General features: G+C 42.0%; 2 protein-coding genes across 2 annotated transcripts in view; both read right to left on the reverse strand.

Annotated features, from left to right (window-relative positions):
- Positions 1-18,444, reverse strand: part of LOC114263384 (anaphase-promoting complex subunit) — a 55,532-nt gene extending 37,088 nt beyond the window's left edge. The window contains exon 1 of the mRNA XM_082880324.1: positions 18,049-18,444. Within this exon, the coding sequence (XP_082736450.1) occupies positions 18,049-18,222 (174 nt within the window). The 5' untranslated portion in view covers positions 18,223-18,444. The remainder of the gene's footprint in view (positions 1-18,048) is intronic.
- On the reverse strand, positions 15,316-16,285 carry LOC145795554 (uncharacterized). Its single transcript, XM_082880334.1, has 2 exons — positions 15,640-16,285; positions 15,316-15,552 (listed from the first exon to the last, which is right to left on the reverse strand). Exons 1-2 carry the CDS (start codon positions 16,154-16,156, stop codon positions 15,449-15,451), a joined length of 621 nt encoding a protein of 206 aa, XP_082736460.1. The 5' UTR covers positions 16,157-16,285; the 3' UTR covers positions 15,316-15,448.
- Positions 18,445-23,776: the final 5,332 nt, after the last annotated feature.

Consider the following 23,776-nt stretch of genomic DNA (forward strand, 5'->3'; position numbering starts at 1 on the left):
GATTGACTCCCCGCTGGATCAATTCATGGCTGGAAGCAGCTCTCTGAAGAGTTCTTGGCCAGGTTTGTCTCTAACACTAAGATCCCGAAAGAGCCGGATACATTGATCGGTCTCCGAAAGGAGCAGGAAGAAACGCTGCGCAGTTATGCTAGGAGGTATTGAGAAGAGTACAATGACCTGGAGGAAAATGTGTGCAGTGAGCAGATGGCTGTTATGTCTTTTAAACATGGTCTGCGTCCGGAAAGTAAGTTGAGACAATCACTTACCAAGCGCCCGGCCACAGCATTGAATGATTTACATGCCAGGATTGAACAGTATGCTCGCCTCGAAGATGATCAGATCCCCATCGAGGAAGCGTCAGCAGAACAAACAGCTCGACACAAAAAGAGAACGGACCGAGGAGAACACGGAGGGCTCACGGTGAATGAAGTGGATAAGTCCAAATCTCATGAAGCAGTCGTGACCGTATTCAAGGAACTAATCTATCGAATTTTGGAAAAGATCAAGAGAGAGCCCTTCTTTGTTTGGCTGCGGAAAATGTTAGGAGATCCGGCTCGGCGTAATCAGAAGCTCAGATGCACCTATCACCAAGACAGGGGGTATATGACACAGAACTGCAGAGCACTGAAGCAACACTTGGAAGACCTAGTAGCAGCTGGGCACCTCCGGGATTACATAGATCAGGATAAAAAAGTGACCGAACTGAGGAACCCACCACCAGAACCAAACATTGAGCACCCACCTCGGTTGATAATAAATGTGATCCATGGAACAACGACCCAGGAACCTGAAGAGGCACTGAGAGAAGAGATTGCTAAGGCTGTGCAAATTCAGCAGGTCATGTCGGTAGAGCCCGCATCGAAAAAGGTACGCTCGGTAAGCAAACCCCCTTCATGCACTGTTTCGTTTACTAGAAAAGATTTAGAAAGCATACAACACCCACATACTGATGCACTGATTATAACTGTCGGAATTGGGAAACGGTTTGACGTAAAACGAGTCCTGGTAGATCAAGGCAGTGCAGCAGACATATTGTATTATGACTTGTTCAGAAAGCTTGGTCTCTTCGAGCAGCACCTCACCCCAGCGACAGCTCCATTAGTCGGCTTCAATTCACAGCTAGAGTGGCCACTTGGCAGAATAGTGTTGCCAGTTGTGGTAGGAACGAAGACCCTCCAGATAGAGTTTCTAGTTATTAATACACCTTCCCCTTACAACGCCATACTTGGCCGCCCATGGATTCACCAAATGGAAGCGGTCCCTTCAACCTACCACCAACTCATCCATTTCTCAACGGAACACGGAGTAGAGCAGATCTCAGGGGATCAAGTTGCGTCCAAACATTGCTTTATGGCGGCATTGAAGGCCAAGCAACTTTGTAACCGGGTACAGACAGTGGAAGTGGCCGAACAACCAGTTTTGGAAGATATGGGGAGAGCCCCAGAGGAAAAGATGGTAGGGGATTTGGAGAAAATCCTGGTAAAGAAGGATGATCCAGAAAAGTACTTCCTTATAGGTACCTCGCTAGGCACTGATGAGAAACTTCAGTTGCTTGAACTACTGAGGGAAAATATGGAGGTATTCGCATGGTCAGCATACGATACTCCAGGATTGAACCCAGAATTTGCTTGCCACAAGCTCAACATCAACCCTTCTGCTCGACCTGTTGTACAGAAAAGTCGGAGGTCCTCAGTTGAGCACACTGAAGCAGTAATTGCCGAAGTCGAAAAACTCCTGGCATCGAGAGCGATTAGAGAAGTTCAGTACCCACAATGGCTGTCCAACACAGTTGTAGTCAAGAAGAAGAACGAAAAATGGAGAGTCTGCGTTGACTTTACTTGCCTAAACAAAGCTTGTCCCAAAGACAGCTTTCCACTGCCTCGCATCGATCAATTGGTAGACTCAACAGCAGGGCATGAGTGCATGAGCTTTCTGGACGCTTATAGCGATTATCACCAGATACCGCTGTTCAGTCCGGATCAAGAGAAGACAGCATTTATCACTCCAAGGGGGACTTATTGCTACAAAGTAATGTCGTTCGGCCTCAAGAACGCTGGGGCAACCTACCAGCGAATGATCACTCGAATGTTCAAAGACCAACTCGGAAAGACCATGGAAGCTTATATTGATGATATGGTAGTAAAAAGCAAGCTCGCTACGAACCACCTTGCAGACTTAAGAGAAGTCTTTGGTATCCTAAAGAACCACCAGCTTCGCCTTAATGCCTCGAAATGCGCTTTCGGGATAGGAACAGGGAAGTTTTTGGGGTATATGGTCACTCACAGAGAAATCGAGACAAATCCAGATCAAATCAAAGCAATATAAGAGCTTGAAGTACCAACGAAGGCTAAAGAGCTACAGAAGTTGGCCAGAATGGCGGCCGCCCTGAATCGGTTCATCAGCAAGTCTTCAAATCGGATGAAGCCTTTTTTCCAGCTATTGAGGAAAAAGGCAGCGTTTGACTGGAGTCCTAAATGTATTGAAGCATTGCAAAGTCTCAAAGATACCTCAGTACACCACCTCTTTTATCCACTACAGAACCAGGAGAGGAGTTGTACCTACATCTAGCAGTTTCCGATCACGCCGTAAGCGCAGTATTGATTCGAGAAGTCAACAAGGAGCAGGGGCCAGTATACTATGTTAGCAAGACCTTACTAGACACCGAGACACAGTACCTACCCTTGGAAAAGTTAGCCTGCGCGTTGCTTATCGCCTCAAGAAAGCTGCAACATTACTTCCAGGGGCATACCATCAATGTCCTCACTGAATTCCCCCTCCGATCTGTATTCAGCCGAGCAGATTTATCTGGCCGAATAGCAAAGTGGGCGGTACGGTACCAACCCAGGACAACAATCAAGGCCCAGGTCTTGGCAAACTTCGTCGCAAAATTTGCTCCCACCCAGAATACCGAGCCAAGGAGTCCAAGTTCGGCACAGGTGCCACGCACCACCGAATAGGGAAAGCACTGTGCTTTGGAAGCATGGAAACTCTTTATTGGAGACATATGGCAGCTTTATGTTGACGGATCATCCAATAACCGAGGCTCGAGGGCAGGAGTAGTACTTATCTCACCAGAAGGATTTATTTTGGAGCAGGCTCTCAGCCTCGGTTGGAAGGCTTCTAACAATAAGGCAGAGTACGAAGCATTGTTGGCTGGCCTACGCAGTGCCAAACACTTCAGTGCAGAACAACTTCTTGTTTTCAGCGACTCACAACTGGTGGTAAACCAGCTTTCTGGGGTCTATGAAACACAAGATGAAATAATGGTTATGTACGCAGGCAAGGCCAAAGATCTACTCAAAAAATTTCGATCCATACAAGTGGAACGAATTAGTCGAGACAAAAACAACTATGCCGATGCTCTGGCTTGCCTCGGCTCGTCAGTAGATACCAAGGACGCTAGAAAAATTTGGGTTGAGTTCGTGTCAGAACCAAGTATTGCATCTCCAGTCCTCTGCAGCAACTTAGAGCCGAGCTGGATGGATTCGATACTTGCTTTTCTAAAAACTGGCACCTTCCCTGAAGATAAAAAGAAAGCCAACAAAATCAGACATAGGTCAGCTCGGTTTTAGATCTCACCATCTGGGAAGCTGTACAGACACTTCTATCCCGGTCCTTATCTTTTGTGTGCATCCAAGTCTGGTCGAAAATGTTCTCTACGAAATTCACGATGGGATTTGTAGATGCCACGTTGGTGGAAGGTCACCGGCGCACCGAGCCCTCACTCACAGGTACTGGTGGCCACGGATGCAACAAGATGCACGGTAGTACGTTCAAAAGTGCGATAAATGTCAGAGGTTTGCTCCGCTAATACATCAGCCAGCCAAAACTCTCACGCCACTCACCAGCCCGTGGCCCTTGGCCCTTTGCCCTTTGCCCAATGGGGACTAGATATTGTCGGACCATTGGCACGAGGTACTGGGAACAGACGATTTTTCATCGCTGCAACCGACTATTTTCACTAAATGGGTTGAAGTCGAAGCACTAGCAAGTATCAAAGAAGCGGACACAAAGCGGTTCGTCATGCGAAACGTAGTGGTGCGTTTCGGCATCCCGCGGGTACTGATTGTAGATAATGGAACACAGTTCGATGGAAAGATCTTCAAAAAGTTGTGCCGACCTCATAATTGAATATCGGAACTCTTCTCCAGGGTACCCACAAATTAATATGGGCAGGCATAAGCGTCAAACAAAACCATCATCAACGGAGTAAAGAAACGGCTTGAACATGCAAAAGGAAAGTAGGTTGAAGAGTTACCCCACGTACTATGGGCGTATCGAACCACAGCACGACGCTCAACGGGAGAAACACCATACTCCTTGACTTATGGAATGGAGGCCGTCATCCCACTCGAAGTAGGTCTCCCAACCCTCCGGTCTGAATTGTTTGAAAGCACCAGTAACAAGGAAGCTATTGCACAAGCACTGGATATGGCAGAAGGCCGAAGAGAAGTCGCACTGATCAGACTGGTAGCATACCAGCAACAGCTCATTAAGAATTTCAACCAAAAAGTTTTCCCAAGACAATTCACGCCCGAAGAACTGGTTTTAAGGAAAGTCATGGATCACAAAAGGGTGCCCGGCAAAGGAAAACTTGGGCCTAACTGGGAGGGTCCCTACAAAGTCACAATTGTTGCTGGAAATGGAGCTTACTACCTAGAGGATCTTAAAGGCCGAGCCATACCACGGCCCTGGAATGTAACAAATCTCAAGAAATACTATCAATAGAATTAAGTCCCAACTTCTCTATCAGGATGTAAAGACATTTATCTTTTGGCCAATACAAATCTCTCCTCACTTCTCTCGAGACTGCCAAACTTTTGTAATTAGCTTTGGTACATACCAAACGGAAATAGCTTTGATGTTTATCAAACGGAATTAGCTTTGGTGCATACCAAACGGAAATAGTTTTGATGTTTATCAAACGGAATTAGCTTTGATATGTATCAAACGAACTCAGCTTTGGTCTTAACCCAAATGGACTTAGTTTCAGAACGACTGAACGGAATTAAAATTTAGTTAGCACTCAAACATGCCAAGTGGAACTGCTTGGTGAAATTATGTTTGGCAACTAAATTGGACTTTAGCCAAGTGGAATTGCTTGGTGGAAACCGCACTAACACATTGTAAAATAAATTGATAGAGAGAGAATAAATTGTATGTATTATTGATTGATTGTATGTTATTATGTTTACCATGATTCCTATATATAGAAGAGAAGAATAGGTAGTAGGTGGAGTAGGTGAAGTGGGTGGAGTAGGTGTAGTGGAGTAGGTGAAGTGGGTGAAGTAGGTGATATGTTTTAACAGCCCTCCGCAAACTCAAGGGGGATAGGAACTAACCAACTTGAGTTTGGAGAGAGGAACAAAACAAGAAAATACATAAAAATAAAAGAGGATAGGAGACACTGTATGGTCATGTCAGACCGTTAGTGAAGACACTGGATGGTTGTGTCATAACGTTGTAGAGGACACTGGATGGTTGTGTCATAACGTTGTAGAGGACACTGGATGGTTGTGTCATAACGTGGTAGAGGACACTAGAATGTTGTGGCAGACCGTTGTAGCAGATAAAGTCTGGACAGTGGACAAGGTCACACCGGACCGAGGGAGATGCTAACCGGAATCAATGTCGGGACAGTTTAGGGGGTCATGTCGGACCGTTGAAAAAATCGTACCCTCAAAAGGTGTGCCCAATCTTTCAAAAGGCGTGCCCAATCCATAAAAAGGTGTGCCGGACATGATGGCAAGGCGCGTCACCACATTGGCTTGCGCGCCCGTTTTGTCGTTTGGCGTCAAGTGGCGCGCGATGCGCGTGTCTGCCTTGGCTATTTAACCAAGACGGAGGCTGAGGCGAAGACAAAAAACTTGCGAAAAAACCTCTGAAAAACTCTGCATTTTCTGAGAGAGAAACTCTGTAACACTCTGTTGCCCAAAAAAATGGCCTCGTCTTCCCGTGGTCTGCTCACTCTCTTTCCCGACCTCAACGAGTCAACAAGAGAGATAACTGGTGCGGTGGCCCGTGAACCTCAACCAAACACCTCTGGTTTTGCTCCGTTGAACTTTCCGATGCGGTCTGTGGAGCAAAAAATGGCAGTGCAAACGGATATTGAGGCCAATCAGTATACATTGAAGTCATATGTGGAGACCATGACTGCGGTCACAAACTTGTCGCACCGGCTTCAGAGTAGGACAAATGAGGTGCAGCAGTTAAACGCCCAACTGGCTCTGCTCTAGCGCATGTATAAGGATGCGCGAGCAGAGATAAGTGTGCTAAAGGCGGAAAACAAGGAGCTGAAGCAGAAGGCCACCGTGATGTTCCGATTTGGAGGGCCGCCATATGCTGGAGTAGAGGAGCAGGGGGGAGGCAACTTGCTGGGTGGTCTAGGAAGCACGGAGGCTGGGCAGTCACGGGACACTCAAGAGAAAAGCAAGAAGAAGAAACCGACAGCAGAGTAGAGAAGGGAAAGAAAAATCCCGCCTTTTTTTTTTTTTTTTGTGTTTGTTTGTGTTGTTTTTTTTTTTTTTTTTTTTTTTTTTGTTTGGTGGAATGAAATAAAAGAAAATTGTGAAAAATCAAAAGTGGTTGGAATGTACATATATATAGATAGAGATAGAAAATAAAAGAAAGGTGATGAGAGGGACGGAACCCGGAGTAATAATAATAATAAATAAAAAAATGGGTATCAGAGAGTGGGCGGTGGTAGAAGCAAAAATAAATAAATAAATAAATAAATAAAATAAAAATAAATAAATAAAAAGAAAAGAAAAGAAAAGAAAGAAAAGAAGAGGTATGTATGTGAAAGATGTTTTGGTGGAAGAGATGATTATGGTTGCAAAAAGGAGATAAAAATAAATAAATAAATAAATAAAAGAAAAAAGAAAAGGAGAATGGTTGTCCTACCAATAATAAAGTAAATGATAAAAGGATAGATTTGTGTCGGAGTGGGCACAGGATATAAATTATTTAAAGGATAAGAAGAATTATTTTATGAGAGAGTGGGAGGAAGATAATGAAAACAATGTGTGCTAAAATAAAATAAAAAAGAAAGTGGGGTGGTGGAAAAGTATGGTTAGAGAGAGAGAGAGAACAGTACAAACCGAAATCGTCAAGAAGCAGCGTTGGAGAGAGCAAAATGGTGAAGTTGGCAAGCTGTATGGGCGACAGCACGAGCCAGCAACAGCTCGGGTCGCGGTGCTGGCGTGTCCGGAGCAAATGTAACCAGCGAACAAAGGCGCGTTGAAGGTCAATAGTGCAGGTCGTGGCGACTGTCACGGTACCGGGGGCTGCTGCAACAGGCGACACACAAACAGTGGTGGTCTTCGGCAGAGCAAGACTGAGCTCTGGTCTGCTCGGAGTTCTGAAGCCGCGTTGCTGGGCCGAAATGAAGCACTGAAGACGGACAGTTGGTGTCGTCATCATCCGTTATTGCAAAATGGCAGAGCCTTCTTGAAGAAGAAGAACAGTTGGGTTGGTCTCCGTGTAAAGAGAGAGAGCCGAAGTGGCTGTTGGTGTCATCAAGAGTGTTGAGAAGAAGGATCCATCTGGCGCCAAGGTCACCAAGACTGAAGTCCACCGCGGACGAGGAGTGCCTCCGGTGCTGGTGGTGGCGGCCGATCCGGCTGATCAGGTGCTTGCACTTGTCCTTAATCTCCAGCGACCTGATCCACATCGACGAGGCTCGTACCAGCCATGACCTCTCGTCCGGCGGAGGAGAGCCGTTGGCACGGAAGCAGCAGGAGAGGCATAGGGTTTGCCTGAGCTTGTTTTTTCAAGGAAGGAGAGGTAATCTGTTCGTCCTCCATGTGATAGAAAGAGAGAGGGGATGAGAGGTCCGGCGGGCGGCCAAGGCAAGGCTGCCGCCCGCCGGTGAAGCGAAAATACTAGGTTCTCAACCTTGCTCTGATACCATGTAAAATAAATTGATAGAGAGAGAATAAATTGTATGTATTATTGCTGGAAATTTGTGTTAATGCATATAATAAGATAGTGGCATATGATAGTGGTGTTGGTGGTAGATAGTGGCATGTATAGAATATGATAGTGGTGTTGGTGGTAGATAGTGGCATGTATAGAATATGATAGTGGTGTTGGTGGTAGATAGTGGCATGTATAGAATATAATAGTGGTGTTGGTGGTAGATAGTGGCATGTATATAATATGATAGTGGTAGATAGTGGTAATATATAATATGTAAGTGGCATATAATGGGTTATAATGATGTTTGTAATATCTCCTATATAAGGAGTGTCATTTGGTCTTGTAAAATAAGAAGTTTTGAATATAACAGAAATATATTCCTTCTTCCTCATATTTTCGGAGTTCTTCTTCCTCATATTTTCTAAGTTAGTATCAGAGCTACAAAAAACACAGCAGCCCTAAAACCGTCATAGCCATGTCGGAAGTCACGTCCGAAACCACTTCAACCCCTGCCGCTACCATTCCGGTGAAAACGTCCAACTCTCACTCTGTCCAAATCACCACCATCCGCCTAAATGGTGATAATTTTCTCCGTTGGTCACAATCTGTCCGGATGTATATCCGTGGGCAAGGAAAGATCGGTTACATCACTGGTGACAAGAAGGCTCCTGCTGTTAATGATCCGTTGTTCGACAGTTGGGACGCTGAAAACTCCATGATTATGACATGGTTGGTCAATTCCATGGAGGAGGATATAAGCTCTAATTACATGTGCTATCCTACTGCACAAGAATTGTGGGATAATGTTAGTCAGATGTATTCTGACCTAGGAAATCAATCTCAAGTTTTCGAATTAACTTTGAAGTTGGGAGAAATTCGTCAAGGAGATGATTCCGTCACCAAATATTTCAATTCGTTGAAAACGTTGTGGCAGGATCTTGACATCTTCAACACATACGAATGGAAATCGGTTGACGACTGCAACCACCACAAGAAAACTGTGGAAGACAGCCGTATTTACAAGTTTCTTGCCGGCCTCAACATTGAGTTCGATGAAGTGCGAGGAAGAATTATTGGCAGACCTCCTCTCCCATCCATTGGCGAAGTATTTGCCGAAGTCAGAAGGGAAGAGAGCCGAAGGAGCGTCATGCTTAAGAAAAAAGGTACTGGTGAATCAATTGAAATTTCTGCTTTAATTAGCGATGCTGCAGCCAACAAGGCTGCAAATTACCAGCGCAGGTTTGATGATAAGCCACGGGTCTGGTGTGATTTTTTGCAACAAGCCTCGCCATACACGCGAAACGTGTTGGAAGATCCATGGCAAACCTGTCAACTGGAAAAGCAGCAAACAAGGAGAGAAGAATCGTGGCTTTCCTACCGCTAATGAAGCCGATTCAGGTCCCTTCAACAAAGAGCAGATTGATCAACTCTTAAAGCTGATAAAATCCAACTCCTCATCCGGTACTCCTAGTGTTTTGTTGGCACAAACAGGTAGAAATCCTAAAGCCTTCTCTTGCCTAAACTTCTCTCCGTGGATCATAGATTCCGGTGCCTCCGATCACATGACTAGTTTTTCCCATTTATTTAGTACCTATTTCCCTTGTTCTGGTCATGACAAAATCAGAATAGCCGATGGTAGTTTTTCACCTATTGCAGGAAAATGATTTATTAAACTAACTGAGAAAATTAATCTCAATGCTGTTCTTCACGTCCCCAACTTAGCCTGTAACCTTTTGTCTGTCAGTAAACTATCTAAGGATTCTAATTGTCGTGTTACATTTTTTGAATCTCATTGTGAATTTCAGGACCAGAACTCGGGGATGATGATTGGGCGTGCTAGGATGCTTGAAGGTCTTTACTACTTTGATGAAGTACCTGTTAGTAATAAAAAAGCTCAGAGCTTTAATAGTACTAGTTCAATCTCTGTTCGAGAAAAAATAATGCTATGGCACTATAGGCTAGGACATCCTAGTTTTCTTTATCTGAAGCATTTATTTCCAAAATTATTTAAAGGGATTGATTGTTCTTCTTTTCATTGTGAAAGTTGCATTTTTGCAAAATTTCATCGCTCTACTTATTTGCCAAAACCTTACCAGGCTTCCAAACCTTTTTATTTGATTCATAGTGATGTTTGGGGCCCTTCTAAAATCACTACTCTTTCTGGTAAAAGATGGTTTGTTACATTTATTGATGACCATACCCGCTTATGTTGGATTTATTTGATGAATAAAAAATCTGACGTGAAAAATTTATTCACAAATTTTTACAATATGATTGAAAACCAATTTCAAACCAAAATTGGTATTTTACATTCTGATAATGGAACAGAATATTTCAATGAGCAGTTGGGTGAGTTTTTGGAAAAAAAGGGGATTTTTCATCAATCTGCATGTCGGGATACCCCTCAACAAAATGGCATTGCAGAACGAAAAAATAAACATCTACTTGAAGTAGCACGTGCTATAATGTTTTACATGCATGTTCCTAAATATTTATGGGGTGAAGCAATTTTAACAGCCTCTTATTTGATAAACAGGATGCCTACAAAGGTGTTAACATACAAAACACCTTTCGATTGTCTCAAAACTTTTTTTCCTGACACGAGGTTGTTTTCTGATTTACCCGCCAAAGTTTTTGGATGTACTGCCTATGTTCATGTTCCTAGTCAATTTCGTTCAAAACTTGACCCCCGTGCTATAAAATGTGTTTTTTTGGGTTATTCCTCAAACAAAAAGGGGTATAAGTGTTTCGACCCTCAAACCAAGAAATTTCATGTGAGTATGGATGTGTCATTTGTGGAAACAAAATCCTATTTCCCCAACACTTCTCTTCAGGGGGAGACAAGTGGAGTAGAAAACCGTTTTTGGGATATTTCTATCCCGCTCCCCAATGTCATTTATCCTACACAAAAACCACATCTGTCTGATAATGATCACTTAGGAGAACCAAGTTCTATGGTGCCTAGTCAAGAAGATTCTTGTTTAGGGGGAGAAGTACTACAAAATGATCTAAATCCTGAGCTTCAGGTTTATACTAGGAAGCGATTTCATCTGAGGAATAATGACCCGAATGTCCATCCTAATGACCCGAATGTCCACCCGAGTTCTGGCATCGAAATTTTAGGTAATCCTATTCCTTCTATTTCCGACCTTGATGTTCCTATAGCAATAAGGAAAGGTGTCCGAAATTGCATTAAACATCCTATTGCAAATTACCTCTCCTATCAAAGACTGTCTAAAAACCATAGAGCTTTCACATCTAGGATTTCACACTTGTTTGTTCCAAGGAATATACAGGAAGCATTGGATGATCCGAATTGAAAATTAGCAGTCATGGAGGAGATGAATGCTTTAAGGAGAAGTGGTACTTGGGAGATAGTTGATCTACCCAAAGACAAGAAAACAGTTGGGTGTAAATGGGTGTTTACGATAAAATGTAACGCAGATGGAAGCGTTGAGAGATACAAGGCGAGACTGGTAGCTAAAGGCTTCACTCAAACTTATGGGATCGACTATCAGGAGACGTTTGCTCCTGTTGCTAAAATAAATTCCATCAGAGTACTGTTATCTCTTGCAGTAAATTCAGATTGGCCTCTACATCAACTTGACATTAAAAATGCATTTCTCAATGGTGATCTTGAAGAGGAGGTGTTCATGAGCCTACCGCCGGGATTTGAGCAGAGACTTGGAAGCGACAGAGTATGCAGATTGAACAAGTCATTATACGGACTCAAACAACCACCAAGAGCGTGGTTTGAACGCTTTAGGAAGGCAGTTATCAGTTGTGGCTTCTCGCAAAGTCAAGCAGATCACACAATATTTTATAAACATTCAAAAAACAGTAAAATTGCAATTTTGATTGTTTATGTTAATGACATCATTTTAACTGGTAATGATGAAGCAGAGTTAGCAGCCCTCAAAGAGAAACTCGCAAAAGAATTTCACATTAAGGATCTGGGAGCCCTCAAGTATTTCCTCGGAATGGAATTTGCAAGATCCAAGGAAGGTATATTCGTTAATCAGAGAAAATATGTTCTTGATCTCCTTGGAGAAACAGGTATGCTTGGTTGTAAGATGGTGGAGACTCCGATCGAGCCTAACTTGAAGTTACAAGCTGCTAAGGCTGAAGAAGTCAAAGAGAGGGAACAATATCAGCGACTTGTCGGGAAATTGATTTACTTGTCTCATACGCGGCCTGATATTGCCTTTGCAGTCAGCATGGTAAGTCAGTTCATGCACTCACCAGCGGCAGAGCACTTTGAGGCCGTTTATAAGATCTTAAGATATTTGAAAGGAACTCCAGGGAGAGGTTTACTGTTCAAGAAACATGGACATCTTCAAGTTGAAGTATACACAGATGCAGACTGGGCAGGAAGTGTTACAGACAGGAGATCAACATCCGGATACTGCTCCTTTGTAGGTGGGAACCTAGTTACATGGCGGAGTAAAAAACAGAATGTGGTAGCTAGAAGTAGTGCAGAAGCAGAGTTCAGAGCTGTTGCCCATGGAATCTGTGAAGTAATGTGGATTAAAAGAATTCTTGAAGAATTAAAGCTTTCTCACCCGACACCTATGAAGGTCTATTGTGACAACAAAGCAGCTATATCTATAGCTCATAATCCAGTTCTACATGATCGCACAAAACATATAGAAGTGGATAAACATTTCATCAAGGAGAAAATCAATGCTGGCATAATCTGTATGACCTACCTTCCAACAGGTGAACAATTAGCTGATGTGCTTACGAAGGGACTACACAAGAAGCAATTTGATAAGCTGACTAGCAAGCTGGCTATGGAAGATATCTTCAAACCAGCTTGAGGGGGAGTACTGGAAATTTGTGTTAATGCATATAATAAGATAGTGGCATATGATAGTGGTGTTGGTGGTAGATAGTAGCATGTATAGAATATGATAGTGGTGTTGGTGGTAGATAGTGGCATGTATAGAATATGATAGTGGTGTTAGTGGTAGATAGTGGCATGTATAGAATATGATAGTGGTAGATAGTGGTAATATATAATATGTAAGTGGCATATAATGGGTTATAATGATGTTTGTAATATCTCCTATATAAGGAGTGTCATTTGGTCTTGTAAAATAAGAAGTTTTGAATATAACAGAAATATATTCCTTCTTCCTCATATTTTCGGAGTTCTTCTTCCTCATATTTTCTAAGTATTATTGATTGATTGTATGTTATTATGTTTACAATGATTCCTATATATAGAAGAGAAGAATAGGTAGTAGGTGGAGTAGGTGAAGTGGAGTAGGTGAAGTGGGTGGAGTAGGTGTAGTGGAGTAGGTGAAGTGGGTGAAGTAGGTGATAGGTTTTAACACACATCTTAAGTAAACATCTCTGAATCTATAAAATCTCTTAAGTATCGTTACATCAACACTTCAGCACTGTTGCATACAAACAGAGTTGGAACAGACTAAGCTAAACTCTATCAGGAACAAACTTCCTGCACTAGTCTTACTCAACTCCAGCTGGGGGCAAACAATTGTTTTTCAAACCAACCTGAACCAGAGTAAGACACCTCTTCATATCTTTATCCCATTCAAGTACATTTATGATATCAAAGTTGCAACAGACTTAAGCAGCTCTGCCTAGAGAGCACAGTCTCCAGCACAGATCTTACTTAACTCCAGGTGGGGGCAAACAATTGTTTTTTAGAACCAACCTGGACCTAAGTAAGACCCTCTTCTTTTCATTACAAAACCAAGTACAGCCATGCAACATATTCGTTAACCAAACTGAGCACATGTTCGGCCCAGAGGTCCCAACAGAGCTCGGCCGAGGGCAAACAGTACAGAACCAGACCGAGCATACGTTCAGCCCCGAGGTCCCAACAATGCTCGACCGGGGGCAAATAGTACAGAAAACATTCAGATATAGAAGCCAGACAGCATCAGATTGTAAACTCAAAAGGAAAATTCCATCATCCAACAAAGACGTAAATGGCCTAATAGCCAACAACAAAGAAAAGAAAAAAGAAAAAAGAAAATTGTCTGGGCAAGTATAGAGAGAGAACCCGTCAAGGGGACCGAGCCACAGTACATCAAAACAAAAGAAAGTCCAAAAAGCAAAAACTTCAAATCTTTCCAGAGAAAACTTCAGCTTTTATCAACAGAGGGAACCTCAGGAGCAGTGTCCACGATCTTGTCCAGGCCGTCTTGGGGAGGAAAAGTAGAGGCAACTCCGACTTCCTGAGAAGTGGAAGCTTCCTTAACCACATCTCTCGCGGCTTCAGTCTCCAGGGTTCCACTCCCTTCAACGTTCACTGTCTCAATGGCAACATCACTCTCTTGAGTCTTTTTTGCAGAATCAATTTCTGGGAAAACCTCAGCCGAAAGAACTGTAGGGGTAGAAACAATCTTCGAACCCAGGGACCTTGAGGGAACTGGAACATCCTGAAACAAGGGAGAGCTTTTAGGAACCAGGACAGCGGCTAGAGCACTCGACCAACCCTTCAGAAAGAGCTTATCTCGCAACACCAGCATCTCTTCTTTATAGGCAGCCCCAGCCTCATCCTAACCTTGTTGCCAGTACTTGGCCTCCAACGCAGAACGCTAGGCAACCATCGCCGCGATAACGGCCTCCAGCTCTGGCACTTTTCCTTCAAGTTGAGCCTGCTCCCCAATAGCAGCCTCCTTTGACTTTTCAACTGAAGCAACAACCTTGTTCAGACGGAAAGCTTCCCTTTCGGCAGTTCTGCGTCCTTCCTTCTCGACCTCCAGGCTCACTATCAGTCTCTCAGCATTCATAACAGCCTCCAATACGGCCTTTTCCAGTTCCTTCGCTAGGGGTGATAGACAGATGCATCCTCTGAATGTACTCCAACGGATTACAAAGTATTAAAAGAAAGAAAGCAGTAGCATAACACTAAAAACTAGCAAAGCAAGAATGCACTTATAACAGTCATCATCTGCAGGGTCCCCTTCAAAATAGGAATATCGCAGGGCCCATTATGGTCAGCCATGTCAACCAGCATCAACAGAGTCTTGGTCAAGTCAAAAGCAAAGTCTTGGGAAGCAACAACCAAATCAGAGATAGAAATGGGCCTGCCTTGATGCAGCATCGGCGGTTCCCATTTCTCAAGTGCTTCGTCCTCAATAGGATCTTCAAAAGCTTCCCCTACCAATGCCTTGCCGGTCTCTCTCCTCCTCTTTTTTGCCCTCGCAGCAACCGAAGCGGAGGGCTCGGCAGTAATAGCGTAAGTTCCAGAAGCCCCTACCTCCAATTTTACATCCATGAGGCTCTTCGCCTCAGCCTTTAACAAAGGGGTTTCCAAAGCATTAGAGGTGCCAAAAGCCTCAGCCTCCAAATCCACCAGCACTCATCTCTTCGACACAGACCCGCCCCCTGTGAAACTGGAGGCAGGAGAGGGCGTCCTTTCAGGCAGTGTACCCTGGCTCTGGCGACAATTCGTAACCAGAGGGATAAGAGATGTATCAGTCTCAGTGTCGGAATCTAGAAGGGATGCCGCAAGCCTCGCCTTCTTCGAAATGACGAAACGGTAAGTCGCTTAGCAATCCAACAACTCTGCTGCGAACCTCTTCTTGTACCTCAGAACGGCTTTGATGGCCTCAGCATTCTCCCGGTTCGGCCTACGCTGAAAACGGGAAGTCTCTACAAGAAAAAGAAAAGGTACCACATTAAAACAACATCCAAAACAAAGGCAAGAAATGCAAAAGACACGAGAGGAAGGATTCGAACCTTGGTAGCCATCCTTCAGGGGCATCCGTTCGGACTGGAATTCGGTTCCAGCAGGGAACTCCCAGTTGCCACAAACTTGCAGAAAATCATCATTGTGCTTGTCTGAATCAGGCAAACCAGTCACCAGATGACAGTCGATCGAACGAACACGTAAGTAGTACATGTTGTGATCCTTGTGCGAGAGAGTGTAGCAACCCAAAATGTCCCAAATATCGAGATTCAAACCCAACCGCATGTTGAGAGCGGACACACCGCAGAAGACACGAAACAGGTTAACAGACACTTGCATTGGGGTGAGTTGAACCTGGTGCAGAAATTGGCGCACCAAAGGGTCGAAGGGAAACTGAACCCCTCCCTCAACGATGGATGCAATCGGAAAGGCGACAGTATTCCTAATGCCCATACGCTTGGCATCGACCCTTGCCAACGAAAGGGTCACATCATCAGGGATATTATAGTCACGACGAAACATAGCCATGGCCTCATGAGTATCAACTAATGAGCGAAACTTTCCCATTAAACCAAACCTAGTAGTACAGGGGTATAACTCAGATATCAAGATGTGGAATACAACGGTGCAAGAGTTAAGCAAGATGATTAAAACAGAAAAAAGAGAGGGAAAGAAGAATTACAAGAGAACTTACAGAGATCAGAGCAGGCGGTGTTGAAGCAAGAGCGGCAGCGGAACGACTGGACAAAGCACCAACGAGACTGACTCAAAAGAACGAAAAGAGTTTTTTGAAACTCTCTAGAAGAATGAAAAGCAAATAAAGGGTTTTAGATTGACAGCCCAGAGCATTTATTGCAGCAGCCAGTGTGAAGGTACACAAACCACGACCGTCAGCATGGAATCGGCGTACTATCTCTATACACCTATCCCACGCCGCCACGTGTCACCATGAAAGGATGCATGCAGGGGTTGTGTGTCAAGATTGAACCGTCACCAAGGCCGAACTGGGGCAGAACCGAAGCGACGCGACACTTGGAGTATAGAACCGTAGCTCCCCCCAAGGGGAACCTTAGTGCGAGCTAGGGGGCAAATGAAGGGGCTAAATAATAAATGGGTCGGACCCAAGCCTTGGGCCGGTCCAATCCCCCAAGTCCGAATCCAAATGGGTCAGATGAGCATGTGGACAGTCCAACTAAGCCCAGTTCCATTACTAACAGTCCACCCAAGTCCTCAAGCACTTAGGCCCAACTCGCAGTGGAAAGGCCAACCCAGCTACAATACTGGGCTAGGGCCGAGCTGAAGGACTCATCCTACGGGCCGAACTGATGGGTCAAACCCATCATCAGAACCAAAGTAGGCCGAATCCGTACACAAATATCCGAATGGGCTAGCCCATCCCAACAGTAGCCTCGCAAAGGGCCGAGCCGAGGCACAATGGTGCCGAGCTGACGGAACCTCTCGAAGAAACGTGGAAGCTATGAGTATATGCATGTGCAAGTTGTCACCTCAGCTGGTCCCCTACATCTAGAATCACGGGAACAGTTAAACCAGAAGAATGTGATCTGTTATAAGCATGATTACAACAAGTATGTGCATCCATTATCAACAACTTGGTGGTCCCCTATCTTGAGCAATGTTAAAGGAAGCTTGGCAACACCAAAGCTCCATGACACCATCTTGGGAAACAAGCAAGAAACTCTATATATACCATATAAACTTCACATTAAAGGTAACTGATCTAAGCTGAACCCCACTTACAACAAACTCAACTCTCTACACATCTTCTCCGATCACTGATTCCCACACCGGAGGGGTTATCCAACCAACCCCGGCCAGGCAGCTCTTACGGTGCTTCTTGCTGCAGGAATCTCAATCCTTGGACAGTCTAACCGAATGCGGAGCCCCGATCCACTTTCATCTAGTGCGGAATCCGGTACGCACACTCACCGTTAAACATTTTAACGTCAACAAACAAACAATTGCACACTAAATCTCATCCAATGTTAAAATCCTACATAGTTGCATCATTTAAACATATGGAATGGGTCTTCTTTTTTTGGGGGGGGGGGGGGAGGGGGGTCCTATTTTGAATAGAATAATTGAATTATTTGATCAAATAAAACTAAGTTTTAACTCTATTTTTGCAAATTAAGGCCTAGATTTTAAAATTATGGGAAATTACAATGAGTTGAAATTAAATTTTTTAACCAATAATTTCATGGACATAATTTGGTTTTTTTTTTTTTTTTCTTCTAAAAAAATATGAATGAGCCAATCAATGAAAATTTCCGAAGCAGCCACTAAACAAGAGCTCCTGAATTTCTGTTCCATCTTACTTTCCATTCTTAGAAAAGGAAAAGAAAAAGAAAAAGAAAAATAGGGCATACAAGAGAAGATAGAGAATGAAAGATGGGAGAAATGTCAAGTGAGAGAGAGAGAGAGAGAGAGAGAGGGGAAACCTTTGTGAGAGCCAACAAGAACAAACCGAGGCGGTTGTGCTGAGAGACGGATGAGAAAGGGAATGGCACCGATATCTGAGCCGGAGGTGCGTATATCTGCACCAGTATGCATACTGACACCTTGTGCGGCGTCATTGCGAATGCACTTGCCGCCTTCAATACCCCCGCCGCCATTGCCCTATGTCTACCTATATATATCTATATATATATATATATATATGTATATTACAGAGAGAGAGAGAGGGAGAGATGTGGTATGTAGATGATGTTGATCTGCTCTGCTTCTATTGGGACGCTGCAAAGTTGGAGTGGCCACTGAAAATGGTGACGCCGCCGGATTTTTATAAGGGTTTTTTAATTTTTGGCATCTCCTGTGACTTTTTTAAGTAGTTAATTATTAATTTATTATAATTTTGGTTTTGTATCAATTTAATTCACATATTTTTAATTATATATTTTTTTTCCTTTTATTTGGGATGTCTTAAATAAGTGTATTTTTTGATTTTTCAGACTAAAAAGTTAAGGAAAAAAATACTTCATCCGTCCCAAAATATTAGTCCCTTATTCTATTTTTTATTGTCCCAAAATATTAGTCCCTCTTTATAAATCAAGTACAAAAATAATGTAAATTTCCTATTTTGCCATTCTTTTAAATTAATAAATAATTTAAAAAATACATTTATGACATTGATATTCCCAAAAAATGTACTATCAAAAGGGTAATTTTGGAAAATCAACTTTTTTCAAATGCAATAAGTGTACTATCAAAAAAAATTGGATTCCCCAAAAGGGACTAATATTTTGGGACGGAGGGAGTATGATTGTTTGGGTTAACTTTTTTGTAACGCCCTCAAAATGATAACATTAAACCCATCAATATAGACATGCATGGATATAAAAAGTTCCACATTCTTCCATTCATCAGAGTTCCATTACCAAAAGTATTACATGTTAACAACAAAAGCAAATGCCCTAAAGGCTTACAGCTTTCCAAGTTAACACTTTGTTACAACAAAAGAGTACTAACTCATTTACACATTAAGCCCTTGGCTTGAATATACATGTAATACATCAAGAAACTAAACAACAAAAGTATGCCCGCCTCTAACCTCCCAAGCTACGTCCTTAGAGGTGGCATGCTACCTGTACCTGAAAATGATATTCCCATATAGGGTGAGCCACAGCCCAGTAGAGATATGCTAAACACAGTATGAGCAATGACTGAGACATTAGCAATTGATAAATGTTCAATTTTCATAAACCAATTCATAGTCCATTTCCATTTCTTATCGATTCCACAATTTCCATCAATGGCTTAGAACCTGGCCAACCACTTATATGAAACAAAGACCCATATTAAACATTTCCCCTTATACAATAGATAAACACATTGGTTATATCAGCATCTCAACAAATACGCATGCAAGCTATATCCACATTCAACAGATATGCATATTAGCTATATCAACACTTCCAATGACAAGCATATGAGCTATGTCAACACTTCCAAAGATAAGCATATGAGCTATATCAACACATTATCTGACAAGCATATGAGCTGTATCAGTGGAGTCCATCCCCTATCTCCTCCCACACAACATCTGGTTTAGAGGTTCATCCCCTATCTTCCCCTAAACCGTGGAGTACATCCCCTATCTCCTCTCACACACACAATGCATATATACACAAATGTCATATACACAATCAATCAATACATAATGTTAATGTATTCTATTAACCGTCATACTCTATGACATATCCAATTGATTAGTTTTAGTTTGCCTAATCATCATGCATTGTCTACAACATTTAAAACTACCCTCCACCGGTAGCCCAAGCAATTATTTCTAAACAGATAATAAAAGCTCCAACAGATAAAATATCAATGTTTTCAAAAGCGAGCGATTTATAAATCCAACTCCATCATTTCACACAATAATGAGCCAATTTCATTTTTTTCAACTCAATTCCATAAGTTCACAATTTTTCCAAATTAATTATACCAATTAATTTTTAAACAACAAATTAGGGCTTTTACTCCAAACTCTCGATATTAACCCAAAGGTTCCAATATCACCCACCAACGATAATATCATCATTTTGAAACCCAAAATACATATTATGAGCCCAAAATCATAAAACCCTATGTGCACATTTTGAAACTCTAAGCCCCAAAATTTTCCAAGTTCAACACTCTATCAAAATAACTAAAAATCTAGGTCAAAGACCATAAGAGTGAGTAGGAATCCCTACCTCAAAGGATGACAACCACTGGAAAAGATGATGAAAACGAACTTGCTCCAAATCACGAGTTTCTCGGATCAAAAGATAGCTTTCGACGATCAACAACTCTTTTGTAAAGGCCAAAGGTGAGGAAATCACTCCTACTAGATTAATACCTAGAGAGAAGGTAGAGTTCTAGAGTGAGAAGCTCAACAATGGTGTTTTTGGAAAAGTAAGAGAGAGAAGAAAAGTGAAAAAGTGATTTAAAATGACCCAGCGGATAACTCATATACGCATGACCCGCTCGAGTGGAGAACACGACGCTCGAGCGCCAAGAACAAAATCTGGGCACGCTCGAATGCAATAAGGCCCGCTCGAGCGCCAAGACACAAGAATAAAGCACTTTCGCTCGAGCGCGAAAACCAGTCCGCTCGAGCGTAGATTTCCCCCTCCCAGAACTTATATCCAAAAAGTACTACTCGCTCGAGCGTCAACAAACCCGCTCGAGCGCCACCGCTCGAACGTAAACAAACTCGCTCAAGCAAAAAAAACACATCTACAGAAGTTTTGCAGGAACATGAAATACTGGAGGTATGCAATCCCCGCTCGAGCGCAAGAAAACCCGCTCGAGCGGATCGCCTAAAAATTGAACAACAAGGAATTGAAACCAAGGCCTAACCAACCTATAACAACCCTGCTCAAAACATCCTAAAACTCAATCAAGTGGAATTAAAGGACGACAACAAGATAGATACCACTACCAACTTTATGGAACCGAGTCCGGAATACAACAGAACAGTAAAGGGACAACCGGGATCGCTATGTTTTTGACTTTTTTATAAAAAATATGTATTAAAAAATTATATAAATTAGTGTGTAGGAAAAGATTTGTTTTTGGGTTGTACGGTTGTGCTTCATGCGCAAGTTGAATAGATGGTAAGAAATAATTATATACTTTTTAGGCATTTCACTGGACGGTGCTTTTCGGTTGGTGGGGGCTATCACGAGTCCCGTTTTGATAATCTGAACCGTCAATGTGTAGCACTCGTCGAGTACTATATGTCTGTAAAAAATCACGTTTATTGGATATCGATAGTTATCTGATCAGATTTGGTTTTTTTCAACCGTTAACGATAACACAATCATTTGTTTTATACAAAACGGATTTGATCATGTAGTTATCGATATCCGATCAACGTGATATTTTACAGAGATATAGTACTCGACGATTTCTACACATTAACGGTTCAGATTATCAAAACGAGACTCGTTATGGGCCCCCACGGGCCGAACAACAGTGTGTAAAAATATCCGATCAACTGTGCAATTTTCCTTTTGAACCGCAGCACAGATCTGACTTGGTGAGTCGATGAGCTGTATTATTGTGATTGATGAGTTGTATTTTTATGTGTAAAATTAATTTTTTAATATTTTTTTGGGTAAATAGTGATAACTTTTTCAACTTTTTGAGTAACTTTTTGACTTTTTGTCTTTTTGTCTTTTTTGATACATGCCAAACTTATCTTAGTAAATAATAAAATGACTTAATCAAAAAGAAATTAGTCAGTAATAACTTTTAAAACAAAATGTACCATCTTTTCTTCCGTCGCAATTGGTGCTACTATCACCCGGAATTGGAGTGGGTACACAGCAAGCACTATTGTGCTATTCTATAAGCTTATTTTGGTATCCGTTTTGATAATCTGAATCGTTCACATTTTAAAATACATCGAGTACAACATACCTGTAAAAAAATGAAGTTGATCGGATATCGTTAACCCTTTCATCCACTCACATTTGTATTCATTTTAATATTTTAAATCACAATGCCATTTATTTTTTAAGATACAAATGTGAGTGAATGAAAGGGTTAACGATATTCGATTGGTTTCATTTTTTATAAGTATATTCTACTCAACATAGTTTAAAATGCGAACAGTTCAGATTATCAAAACGGATCCCGAAACAAACCCATAAAGCTACACTACAGTGCTTGCTGTGTTGGGTGCACGACAAGCACCCCAAATCCCCACCACCACCACTACCACTCGCCATCTCAATGAAAGTCTTCGACCACTGCATGTTCCTTTTTCAACCAACCACCATCACAAACCCCACTCCAGATTTGGGGTTTTGTGTTTTCAAATCTAAGGTTTTGAGAAGGAAGAGAGGGAGTTGGGAACAACAACAAATGTAGCTACAAGGGTAAATATGGGGTGGGACTCGGAGAGGCGAGGTGGGGGTTGTTGGGGGTGGGAAATGAATGGGGGCAAGGATAGTTGCGGCTACAAGGGTAAATATGAGGTGGGACTCGGAGAGGCGAGATGGGGTTGTTGGGGGTGGGGAATGGATGGGGGCAAGGATGGTTGCGGAGGGTGCATCAAAAAAAAAATCTAAATATTTAAGTAGCATTTGGTAATGTTTACATCTTTTGTTCATGTTTATAAAAATTTTATAAATTAGTTTTTGTTTATTTTTAAAAAAATATAAATTACAAAGACGTTTAGTTTGGACAAAATATTAGAAAAAATTTAAAAACATAAATTAAAAAACGTGTTTGTTAAGCTTTAAAATATTTATGTTTATTAATTAACTAATAAAATATATATACATATGTAAAAGTCAATCTACAATCATATGGATCAGTTAATGGAAATAAATATATCATTATAATAATAATAATAATAATAATAATAATAATAATAATAAAAAGAAAAAAGAAAAAGAGCAGGGGATCAGTGAAGTAAAAAAGATGAGAAATTGCTAGAACAATAAAAAAAGAGAAAGAAAACAGAGAGAGAGAGAGAGAGAGAGAGAGCCAAAGGGGAAGAGGAAAACAAGGAGAGTGAGAGAACTCCAAGAGAGTAAGGGTTCAATTTCCTTGATGAAGAATATCCACTTTGTTGGAAGTTGTAAGAAGATTCAAGAGTTGTTAAACAGATATAGAGAGAGAGAGAGAAAGAGAGCTATATGGCGTCGATCGTGACTCCTCCAGTGTCGATCCTCCTCCTCCAATCTCAATCCAACCCTGATCCTTTTCCTCCAGCCTCAATTGTGACTTCTCCGGCCTTGATGGACGATACCCCTCTCCCTTTCTCTCTCTTTTGGATTCTTTGAACAACAAAGTGAAGGAAAAGATGAGTCGAGTTAGAGATAACATATATGTTACCGTTGTTGGAAATTTGAAAAATGCTCCTCCGCAAATTCGAACCATGGTCTGTGTGTACTGTAGCTCCGCGTTTTTAGGCTTCCACTTTCTGTTTAAAAACTGTAAACTCATTTTTTTGGTTTACACTTTTTTTTCAAATTTGCAAATTGAGACAACCATTTATAAACCTAAAAAAAATTATCAAACAAGTTTTTATGATAATTTTTAAAATTTTTGTAAATATAAACTGAAAACAAAAACGTTACTAAATAGCCCTTTACTAATTGCTAGAGCTTATATAGAATTGTAGGGTGTGTTTGGTTTGTGTTTGTAGAGTAGTTTTTGAGATAAAAAGTA

The sequence above is a fragment of the Camellia sinensis genome, chromosome 7, assembly GCF_055761805.1.
Source record: "Camellia sinensis isolate YWXY chromosome 7, ASM5576180v1, whole genome shotgun sequence".
NCBI lineage: Eukaryota > Viridiplantae > Streptophyta > Magnoliopsida > Ericales > Theaceae > Camellia > Camellia sinensis.

Excerpts from the sequence above, each read along its gene's own strand:
- LOC145795554 (XM_082880334.1), bottom strand. The coding sequence starts at position 16,156 with ATGGGAAAGTTTCGCTCATTAGTTGATACTCATGAGGCCATGGCTATG. Across the intron at positions 15,553-15,639 it reads CCTGAAGGATGGCTACCAAG|AGACTTCCCGTTTTCAGCGT; the intron begins GTTCGAATCCTT and ends TTTTTCTTGTAG.